This window comes from Hyla sarda, chromosome 4 (genome assembly GCF_029499605.1).
Source record: "Hyla sarda isolate aHylSar1 chromosome 4, aHylSar1.hap1, whole genome shotgun sequence".
NCBI lineage: Eukaryota > Metazoa > Chordata > Amphibia > Anura > Hylidae > Hyla > Hyla sarda.
The window spans coordinates 29,664,910-29,676,729 of record NC_079192.1 but is presented as its reverse complement, the minus strand read 5'-3'; the positions used below and the strand labels follow the sequence as shown (position 1 = coordinate 29,676,729).

Genomic DNA, 11,820 nt, shown 5'->3' with positions numbered 1-11,820 from the left:
TATACAAGAATATAACTACTATAATACTGCACCTATATACAAGAATATAACTACTATAATACTGCTCCTATATACAAGAATATAACTACTATAATACTGTCTCCTATATACAAGAATATCACTACTATAATACTGCTGCCTATGTACAAGAATATAACTACTATAATACTGCCCCCTATATACAAGAATATAACTACTATAATACTGCTCCTATATACAAGAATATAACTACTATAATACTGCCTCCTATATACAAGAATATAACTACTATAATACTGCCCCTATATACAAGAATATAACTACTATAATACTGCCCCTATATACAAGAATATAACTACTATAATACTGCCCCTATATACAAGAATATAACTACTATAATACTGCCTCCTATATACAAGAATATAACTACTATAATACTGCTCCCTATATACAAGAATATAACTACTATAATACTGCCTCCTATATACAAGAATATAACTACTATAATACTGCCTCCTATATACAAGAATATAACTACTATAATACTGCTCCTATATACAAGAATATAACTACTATAATACTGTCTCCTATATACAAGAATATAACTACTATAATACTGCCTCCTATATACAAGAATATAACTACTATAATACTGCTCCTATATACAAGAATATAACTACTATAATACTGCTCCTATATACAAGAATATAACTACTATAATACTGCCTCCTATATACAAGAATATAACTACCATAAACCAAAGTGAGAGACAACGTAGTGGCACAGCTAGCAGAAGCAATACTTGTGTGATGCATAACAAAGTTTGGAGGGAGGCATTAAATCACGGATGCAATACCTGGGGTGCAGATTTTATGCAGAGGTGCAGAAATTAATAGGTGAAGATAGAATGTAGACAAATCGCACTCACCCTCTGTAGTTGCGGTGAAAGAATAAACTTTAATACAAATACATGTGTTTGGAAGCAGCAGGCATTGGACGGGGGAGGAGTCCCTAGATGGAACAACTAGTTTCACGCCTGACGGCACTTCCTCTGGCTCGTGGTCCACTTCTGCCCTTGACATCATTCTTAAAGGGGTACTCCGGTGGAAAACTTTTTTTTTTTTTTTTTTTTTTTTTTTTTTTAAATCAATTGGTGCCAGAAAGTTAAACAGATATTTGTAAATTACTTCTATAAAAAAAATCTTAATCCTTTAAGTACTTATTAGCTGCTGAATACTACAGAGGAAATTCTTTTCTTTTTGGAACAGAGAGCTCTCTGCTGACATCACGAGCACAGTGCTCTCTGCTGACATCTCTGTTCATTTTAGGAACTGTACAGAGTAGGAGAAAATCCCCATAGCAAACATATGCTGCTCTGGACAGTTCCTAAAATGGACAGAGATGTCAGCAGAGAGCACTGTGCTCGTGATGTCAGCAGACAGCTCTGTGTTCCAAAACGAAAAGAATTTCCTGTGTAGTATTCAGCAGCTAATAAGTACTGGAAGGATTAAGATTTTTTTTTTTTTAATAGAAGTAATTTACAAATCTGTTTAAATTTCTGGCACCAGTTGATTTAAAATATAAAAAATAAAATAAAAATTCCACCGGAGTACCCCTTTAAATACATCTTCTGAAACAGGCAGGCAGAGGGCGGTGGAGCTCCAGGGCAAGGAGCAGGTAATACTTTCTGCTCCCTGGACAACCCCTTTTAATTTTACGTGTTTTCTTTTCAGCTCCAGAACTACAGCCCCTTCCTCCGTTTGTAATTCCCTTCAAACTGAGCATGACCCCTTATCTTCGCCCAAGGCCCACCCCAATAAGCTTGCCTCATTGCCACGCGGAGCCTCGCACACCTAGTACAGCGGAGCTGTTCAGAGCCTTGCACCTTACTCCTGCTGAAAGGTAAGCGGAGCGCGGCATTGACCGCTACAATGTCTGTCATATAGAGGTTTTGAGTTGGGGGACTTGTTTTCAGTAAAGTGGAATTGCAATGATGTACAGTGATCCCTCAACTTACAATAGTTTCAACATACAATGTTGTTGTTCTGGACCATTGTAACTTGAAATTGGACTCAACATACAATGTACGTACAGTCCAGATCTGTGATACGTGTCACAACTGGAGGAACCGACCAATCAGAATGGGCATTTTACTGCTAAATCACCTGTATTACTGAAGTGCATGCACTGACTGGCTGTCTGGTAGCACCCCCTACAGTACAGGGATGAACTACAAGTTCTGTACTACTCCTTACCTGTGCCAGGGTTAACTGCTCCTTTGGACACAAAGGGCGGCTCCATTTGGGACACTGTGTGTAATGTATAGGACCCCGAAGAAGCTTCTGTCCTCTACAAAAACCATTGTTCCCCCAACCAGAGTGCCTCCAGCTGTTGCAAAGCTACAACTCCCAGCATGCCCGGACAGCCAACGGCTGTCCGGGCATGCTGGGAATTGTAGCTTTGCAACAGCTGGGGGAACACTGACATAGACAATGATTTCAGCTCCCAGCCGATCTTTATTACTTTTATATATAAGGATTTGCTTTATCTCTATTAGTTATCTACTTATTTTTCTTTAATCCTCACTTTCCTATTTTTGGATGACATTTTGGTGGCTTCAGAACCAATTACCAGGTTTCCATAGAGTTACGGTCTCAACCTACAATGGTTTCAACATACAATGGTCGTCCTGGAACCAATTCATATTGTAACGTGAGGGACCACTGTATTCACTTTTGAAGCAAAGGTTGATGACCTCATGAATGGTGACTTGTGATGTCATCTGCACTGCTGGGACCCGGGTATAGCATTTTGGCACAGGGACCTGGTTTCAATCTATGCCTCGTGACGTAACGTGGGGTTTTAAATGTAGTGTAATCGTAGATAGATGAAGTGTCTACCCACTTAGATAATGTACAACTCCCAATCAAATCAATAGAAAGTATAGGGGGGATGTGCTCACACGGGATACTGGAAGTGATCCCCTGATTCAATTAGACACAGGAATAAACACGATTAATATAAGGAGAATACCTGACAGTAAATTTGATATGAAGTCTGACAAAGAACAGTCACCACCTAGATTATTAGGCCTTACAACCTTTTGGACCACACACAATGCCCTGCCCTACTTGTTTCGGTATACCAGAGTAGGTAACCTCATCAGGGGCTCTCCACAATATGTGTTCAACAAATAGGAGACAGTGTGTCAATATAATCTGTCCCAATACATGCAAAAGAAAATAATGCCAGTCTGGTGGGGATGCCGATACAGTTACATCCCCACTACTAGTATACAGAAAATGCACCACATCTTAGTATGGTTTCATAGTCAAGTGGCACCAGAGTTTTCAGGATTGAACGTGATATTCCCTGGTTGAACTTGATGGACATATGTCTCTTTTCGACCGTACTAACTATGTAACTAAGAAGTCCTGATAGATTCTCCCAAGTGCGCGCCAGCAGTAGCGGGGGAGCCGTGCCATACTGCCGGCTGCCTGTGCACATCAGTTTTATATGTAGTTGAATAGCTATGTGCTGACTGCTTTATCCTTTTGGTCTTCTAGCATAACCTCAGGAAAAAGAGGACGTGGGGATGAATTAAGAAGGTCCATCCTCCATCATTCCCACCGTCGAGCCAGCATCTCCAAGGCTGCAGAAACTCCTTGTTGCAATGAAAACGTCAGGAAAAGTGAGGAGGTGTCCCAGTGTCCTTACGAGTTTTCCAGAGCAGATTGCGAGATGGATTCTCTGTCTCCTGAAGAGATCACTCCCAAAAACGAAATGACGTCCTCGCCCAAAGACAACTCTGAATGTTTTGACAATGACTCTTTGTATAGAGTAACTCCTCTTCATGACGCCACCTATGTCCGCGAAGAGAGTGTGCCTCGTCTAATGGTGGACACCCACTACTGCCATCAGGATGCTGATCAAAGCTTGTGGCAACGTCAAGAGATGGATGAAGACAAATATGCACACAGAGCAAGTTCTAACAGCAAGCCAAGAGAGACCCTACAGGTGAAAGACCGCTGTAAAAGTAGATCCCGCGAGACCCTTCATCCTCAGGACGCATGTAGTAGAGCGAGCAGAAGTAGATCACGAGAGAGATTACCCTCTAAATATCAGGGTGCAACCAGGTCCAGGGAAGACCTTTCCCGCAGAAGCCACCCTTGCCACCAACCCAAGGCCGATTTTGAAGACTGCTGTACCCTCGAAAGAGATGAGGCTCCTCCTCACAGTATATCCAACAGGAGAAGGTCCTTGGACTCTCTTCGCCACAAACATGGCTGCAAGAGCCAGCCAAAAGAGAGCCATTCTGTCCATCGAAGATCCTCCCGCCACCGCAGAGACACCTTGTATACCTCAGGCCCGGGGCGGTCGCCCCTCCATTTCCGTCGTTCCTGTCCGTCCGCCCGCAATGCTACCCCGTGGACCGCTGAACACGTGGCGGCGTCAAACCTTTGTGCTGACCTGTTGACCCAGTTTCTCGATTGTTCCTTCTAGGGTTCAAGGAGAAATCTGAATTTCGAGATGGAGGAAAGACTAGTAGAGTATGAACCCCTTTTTTTTAAATTTATTTATAAAAATGTCACCTTACTTGTTGGTGTCAGGGTAACCACTTTTGCATAAGGACACAATCCACCTTTTAAAGGAGCATTAAACATGTCCTATGATGGACTGGCACCTAGAAACTTATTTATGCCATGATGTGTTTACACAGCCAAAATTGGTGCCGATATGGAATCCATGTTGGTGTCTACTGATCAAATTTGCTGTGAATAACGCCAAAGCCAACGAATGCTCTTCCTTTTTATAGGTTTCTCAAACTTTAATAGATTAAGAGTCCGATGTGTGTTAAAATACATATTGGTGCAAGAACCATTGGTTCTTGACCTCCTACCTTAATTTTCAAGAGGGGGTGTTTCCCAACCAGGGTGCCTCCAGCTGTTGCAAAACTACAACTCCCAGCATGCCCGGACAGCCGAAGGCTGTCCGGGCATGCTGGGAGTTGTAGTTTTGCAAAGCTGGCTGGGAGACACTGGGTTTTTTTTGTAAAGCACTGATCACTTTATTTTATTTTATTTTTTTTGCATTTGACATCACAAAGTAACTGGCTTTTAGTGTGAATACATCACTGACTTGTATTGGCTTTTTAATATATTTGTATGTTTTAATATAATAAAAATTGTTGCCATAGTATTTGGCACCAACCGTAATGACTGGCTTTTATAGGGCCCTCATCTGGACGCTACTAGTCAGCAAGTAGTGGAAACAATACAGGAAAAAGACCCTTGAAGTAGGCACTGCTGACTCTTGTAGAAGGAGGAGAAAAGGACATTTTATTAGAAAAAATAAAAAACTGACAGGATTACGCGTTTCGGGAGCATCCCTCCCTTCCTCAGATCAGGGTACCACCCTGATCTGAGGAAGGGAGGGATCCTCCTGAAACGCGTAATCCTGTCCTTCTAATAATGTCCTGCTGAGGACTTCTCTAATACTACAATAGTGAAGAACAAACGGGGCACTCACAAGGGGAACATCCACTCCTAATCTATTTTCCGGCTATTTGGAAACCTACACATGGATATGGCTGTCCGGGTATTAATATAGATATGCCACCTGCGGGGTGCATACAAAGAAACTGAAGTATCATAGTAACTTTGAAAAAGAAAAGTAGTATGCACTCACCGCTAGGCTATGGCTGTCATTCATCGAAGTCCGGGGACATCGGTGGAATCGGCGTCTTCAAGGAGCGCTCGGAGGCTACACCGGTAGTTTCGCGGGATCTACCCACTTCAGTGGAGGCCGGATGAAATGGGTAGATCCCGCGAAACTACCGGTGTAGCCTCTGAGCGCTCCTTGAAGACGCCGATTCCACCGATGTCCCCGGACTTCGATGAATGACAGCCATAGCCTAGCGGTGAGTGCATACTACTTTTCTTTTTCAAAGTGACTTTTCGAATACCTCTGGCATCCGCCTCATCCTCCTACAAGAGTCAGCAGCGCCTACTTCAAGGGTCTTTTCCCGGTTTTGTTTCCACTACTCGCTTACAGGACGACTCCTGTCTTCTCCTGCATCCCTTTGGCACAGCAGCGGCTCGCTTTATTGGTACCCCGATATAATCGTGGGTTATATGCGCATTTACAATGAGATGAGCGGCCATCTATAAGCCCCATTGGGTTGCCCCCCCACCCACCATTTGATGCTCTAGGGTAATACACGAGGTGCCATCCATCGGTCCTTCTCTTTCTATCTCCACTGATTCTACTAGTCAGCAGGAATCGGTGGATTGGCCCCTGTAGTAGTGCATACCGGGAGAGTATTATCAAGCAAATTCCTATGTAAAAGGATGAGTGATCACATTCCATTTCGGATACCGAGAAGGAGTGATATAGAGTGATGAGACAGCACATACCTGATACGGTGGGGGCGTTCACATACCTCAGTTATTGACACTTGACAGGTGGTCATTCATTTCATAGTATTCATTCAGTAGTTACGTTTGGTGGTATTGGAATCCCAGTTATGCATGGTTAACATTTTTGCTTTTATAGCATTAATAAAGAAATGTAATTTTTACATGTATTCACCCCCCCCCCATCACTCACTCAAAGGCACGCTACTGCGCAATCTACCATCTAGATGTCAGAGCCTACCCCCCATAGAAAATAAACGTTTTAAAGGGATTGTTCACTGTGAACAATAAATTTTGGAAGGTGTCCATACACTTTGAAGGGGTTGCCAGATTATGGAACCTATTTAGCTGTCTTAACATATATTGGTAAATTGAGGTTATTTTGCTACCTTTCTGTGTTCTTTTGTGCTTTCCTTTTCACTTTTGATACAAACTCTCTGCTCTGTTGTCTTCAGCCCAATGTCCTCTCTGGTGAACATCCTGAAACGGACATCCTGCTCCTGTGTAGAGGACACTCAAGCTGGGAATTCAGCCAACTCTTACCTCCTTCCCCACTGTGGGAGGGGGGTTATAGTCAAGAAAGTGTAATAGAAGTGATATAGTTAGCTGAATTTGCAGCTAGTGGCCTGTACAGTCATTCAGCCTACTTTATGCTTTCTTGACTACAACCCCTCCTACATAGTGGTTAGGAAACAGTTGGCTGAATTCCCAGCTTGTGTCCTTTATCGCCTTCCCACTATATGGAACGGGTTATAGTAAAGAAAGTGTTATAGAAGGGAAATAGTTGGATGAATGCCTGTGTACAAGACACTCTAGCTAGAAATTCAGCCAACTATCTCCCTTCTATTGACCTTTTACTATAACACCTCCCACAAGGTGAGAGTTGGCTGAATTCCCGGCTAGAGTGTCCTATACACAGGGTGTACACCAAACAGGGTGTTTGGTTGAAGACAACAGAGCAGAAAACTTGCATTGAAAGCATGAAATACCACAGGTTATTTTATTAGACAACCTCTTTAAGCAAAAGTCAGCTGAACCTGCCAACTTCAGCCTCTGTGGCCTCCTGACGCTTCTCAGACAAACTTTGTTTGGAAAGAAAAGGGTCAGGTATGTTGGATTTCAACTGCCTGACCCTATTGTTTTGGGAAAGATGAGCCACCACCAGAGCATTGTGACTGACTTAACCCTTCTCCATTGAAAATATATTTGCATATGGCTGTGCCAACCAATGTGTATGAGGAGGTGGGTAGAAGGTGTTGGCTGAATGGATGTTTGGCCAACAGCAATTTAAAGTGTATGTCCACCCTTACTCTAGAAGGGTTCAATGAAAAATGTTCTCAGGGTGTTGAAAGTACCTGTAATCTGTAGGGGAACACAAGGCATGCATTTTCCCTATAATACCACCACAGCTAACTGCATAATGTCCATCACGTTAAGGGGGTACTCTGCTGCTTGGAACAAACGCTGGAGCCAGCACCGAAAGGTCATTACGTCATAGCCCCGCCCCCTCAATGCAAGTCTATGGGAGGGGGTGTGACGGCTGTTGTGCCCCCTCCCATAGACTTACATTGAGGGGGCGGGGCTATGACGTCACGAGCTGCCGGCTCCAGCAGCGGAGTACCCCTTTAATAAACATGCAGGGTTCTCAGAGCAAGGTTTAGCTGCCTCTTCTGACTAAAAGGGTCCTAAACACGAGCCCTCTCTATTGTCTAATGTAATACCTGCACCACACCTATCCTTGGGCTGTTTGATATGTCATAGTCCGGTGCTAATAGGATGGTTGCCACAGCAACTACTGTGACATCTCTAAAATACCTAATCAAGCAATACAATGGTTGCCATAGCAATATGTGTATATTAACAGCTACACTCATCTACGGCTGATAATTGTGTTACAATCGTACTCGCTTGGTGTTAATTTTAACCATTTGAGTCAATGTGACTATATTGTCCCCTGAGGAAACTGCTGGATGCAGTGGAAACGCATTGGGCTTAGAACTATATGTATATCGGTGCATTTTCAATTTAATCCTGTTTTATGGGTCACAAAAATTGGTGCATTTTATCAGAATACTATAAAAAGTTATATTTTAGAGCACTTCCTATGGGTCCCCCCCTAATAATTAGTTTTTTCTGCTGGGAAGTTTAAATTATCTGGACCTACTGTAGGGTCAATATTGACTACAGACACCACAGCTGTTTGATGTGTCTCTGAAGTTTTAAAGCAGTACGCCCTAGAAAACGTGTGTTTGATTTATTTATTTAACTTTCTGGCACCAGTTGATTTAAAAAATAAACAGATTTGTAAATTACCTCTAATTAAAAATCTTAATCCTTCCAGTACTTGTCAGCTGCTGTATGCTCCACCGGAAGTTCTTTTTCTTTTTGAATTTTCTTTTCTGTTTGACCACAGTGCTCTCTGGACAGTTTCTGACATGGACAGAGGTGTCAGCAGTGCAGGAGAGGTTTGCTTTGGGGATTTGCTCCTACTTTGGACAGTTGCTAAAATGGACAGAGGTGTCAGCAGAGAGCACTGTGGTCAGACAGAAAGGAAATTCAAAAAGAAAAGAACTTACTGTGGAGCATACAGCAGCTAAGTACTGCAATAGAAGTAACTTACAAATCTGAACTTTCTGGCACAAGTTGATTATTTTTTTTTAATTTCCACTGGAGTACCCCTTTAACAAAGATACAAGATACTTTAACAATAGAGGAGAAAGGCTCTTGGAAGCAATATGATTGTAAAGCACATGTAGAAATGGGCACTTTTGAGAGACACTCTCGAGGGATAGTATTTAGAGATGAGCGAACTTACAGTAAATTCGATTCATCACGAACTTCTCGGCTCGGCAGTTGATGACTTATCCTGCATAAATTAGTTCACCTTTCAGGTGTTCCGGTGGGCTGGAAAAGGTGGATACAGTCCTAGGAGACGCTTTCCTAGGACTGTATCCACCTTTTCCATTCACCGGAACACCTGAAGGCTGAACTAATCTATGCAGGATAAGTCATCAACGGCCGAGCTGAGAAGTTCGTGATGAATCGAATTTACTGTAAGTTCGCTCATCTCTAATAGTATTTATAAAGAGTTTAAAGGAGTACCCTAGACATATTATCCCTCATTCAAAGAATAGGCGGATTAGATGTCTGATTGCGTGCAGCGATCTCTGGGCAGCACCAGGCATTCGTTTAGAACTCTGGGTTTGGGGGGGGGGGGGTTGTGACGTTACTGCCACGCCCCTTGTGATGCCATGCCCCCTCACATAGACTTACTTTGAGGGGGTGTGGCTTGATGTCACTATCTCTTCTCCCCCCCCCCCCCCCCAAAAAAAAAAAACCACTGTTCGCTGGGGCAGTGGAGTAAATGTACATTTGAAATATGACCCCTTTGGTCCCACAACACCAGGCCTTTTACTAGCCAGTCAGCACCCTCCTCTACTGACGAGGAGCAACAACGAAACCGCTGTCTGCAGGTGAGCATTCTTTCCTTCTGGAGAAATTATTGGCTTTGCATACATTCCCAGTCAGTTCCCAAGACTCTGGTGTGATTGAGTTCTTAGTGGATCACAAATTGCCTAAAAGCCTCCCCACATATGAAAGGTTCCCCAAGGGTAAACATGACTACTTTGGTCACACAAACATTGTAATGCTAGAAATATCAGGGGGGGCTTCTGTTACAGCCCCCACCCTCCCAAGAAGATATTTCAATTAATTCCAAAAGTGTTGGATGGGTTTGGGGTCAGGTCTTTGTGCAGCCACGTGATTGTCTCCAAACCTGTCGTCCTATGACTCTATGGAGTGCACTGGGGCACAGTCATATTGGAACAGAGAAGGGCTAAACCCAAACTGTTGAAAGATACCATTTCAACCAATTGCCGTCAGAAGGTTTAGTGATCAGGGAGGGCTTCAGTACCCCCACCAAAGGGGCACAAGTGTTCACAACCTAAGAAGAAGATGATAGTGAAGAGCTCTGTGTCCTACTGCAGAGGGGGGAGGCTCATGCTGCAGCTGGTAAGGTGAGCTGTTGTCATGGCTAATCTTCTGGGACACACTGTGAAGATTTCTCTAATAAACAGATTTACCGGTTTAAAGAGTACCTGTCGCCAAATAAAACTCTTAATATAGTGTTCCTTGTGTAATTAGCAGATACTTTCCCATTCACTTGCTTTTAAAATAATCAACAGAAATATGTTTAAAATTTAATTTAAAAAAGGCCACTAGGTGGCTGTTATCTGCCACAATTAATACAGTGAGTTTGGTCTCCTCCCGGCCTGGCAGGAGACCAAACTCAGGAAGTGTTTCTCTGCCCAGAGCCTGAGGTCTTCTATTCATCACAGCTCTGCAACGATGTGAGGGCGGAAGTGGTCCCCCAGCAGGCTGCAGTGATGTCATGCCTGCTGACAGATTGCACTACGTGAGCAAGAATATAAGGTATGATAAAGAGCTTTTTAAAGCTCTGAATTTTTTTTTTAAGGGTGGGAGGAGTGTTAGTAGTTAGGGAACATTAGGGAACATAGCCTGAGTTAGTTTAGAAAAGTTTATTTGGTGACAGGTACTTTTTTAAATGCTAATAATGGATTTAGAGGAGGGAAAATTAGTGTTTGTTCACACTACGGAGGGAAGAATCTGCAAAAGAATATCTACGCTGATTCCACCTTGCATCTCACCCCCATTGATTTCAGCTGGATTTGCACTGACTCACACAGCGGAATTTCATACAAGGATCTGAATTCAATGGGACTTTGATTTTCAGAGCTTATTTCCACTGCCATAAGTGCTGATTCAGCATAAATTCTGCTCGACTTACCATGAAGCAGAAAGGGCTTCTCCAAACTATGGACCTTCAGCCAGGGGGACATGCGCCCTCTATAGACGGTCCAGCAGAATTCCACCCAAAGAATGAACCTGTCCAGAGAGAAATGTAGCAAGGGAATTTTCTCCTTGCTGAATTCTTTAGTGTGAACACCCTCTTAAAGGGGTACTCTGCTGCCCCAGCGTTTGGAAAGGTTTGTTCCAAAAGCTGGGTGCAGACGGCAATAGGTCTTGATGTCACGCCCCGCCCCCTCAATGCAAGTCTATGGGAGGGGGCGTGACAGGTGCTGCAAAGAGATCCCTGCGATCAGACATCTTATCCCCTATCCTTTGGATAGGGGATAAGATGTCTAGGGGGCAGAGTACCCCTTTAACCCCTTAAGGACCAGGGTTTTTCCCGTTTTTGCACTTATGATTTTTTTTTAAAGGTAAGGAGGAAAAAAACAAAACTCTTTCAATTTTGCACCTAAAAATCCATATGATGGCTTATTTTCTGCACCACCAATTCTACTCTGCAATGACCACAGTAATTTTACCCAAAAATCTATGGCGAAACTGAGAAAAAAAATCATTGTGCGACAAAATTGAAGAAAAAACACAATTTTGTAATTTT

The 11,820-nt window shown here is 43.0% G+C and overlaps 1 protein-coding gene across 1 annotated transcript in view; it reads left to right on the top strand.

Moving 5' to 3' along the window:
* LOC130367687 (uncharacterized) overlaps positions 1 to 5,185 on the top strand; it is a 22,222-nt gene extending 17,037 nt beyond the window's left edge. Inside the window, exons 9-10 of the mRNA XM_056570290.1 lie at positions 1,713 to 1,881; positions 3,546 to 5,185. Of these exons, the coding sequence (XP_056426265.1) occupies positions 1,713 to 1,881; positions 3,546 to 4,482 (1,106 nt within the window). The 3' untranslated portion in view covers positions 4,483 to 5,185. The remainder of the gene's footprint in view (positions 1 to 1,712; positions 1,882 to 3,545) is intronic.
* Positions 5,186 to 11,820: the final 6,635 nt, after the last annotated feature.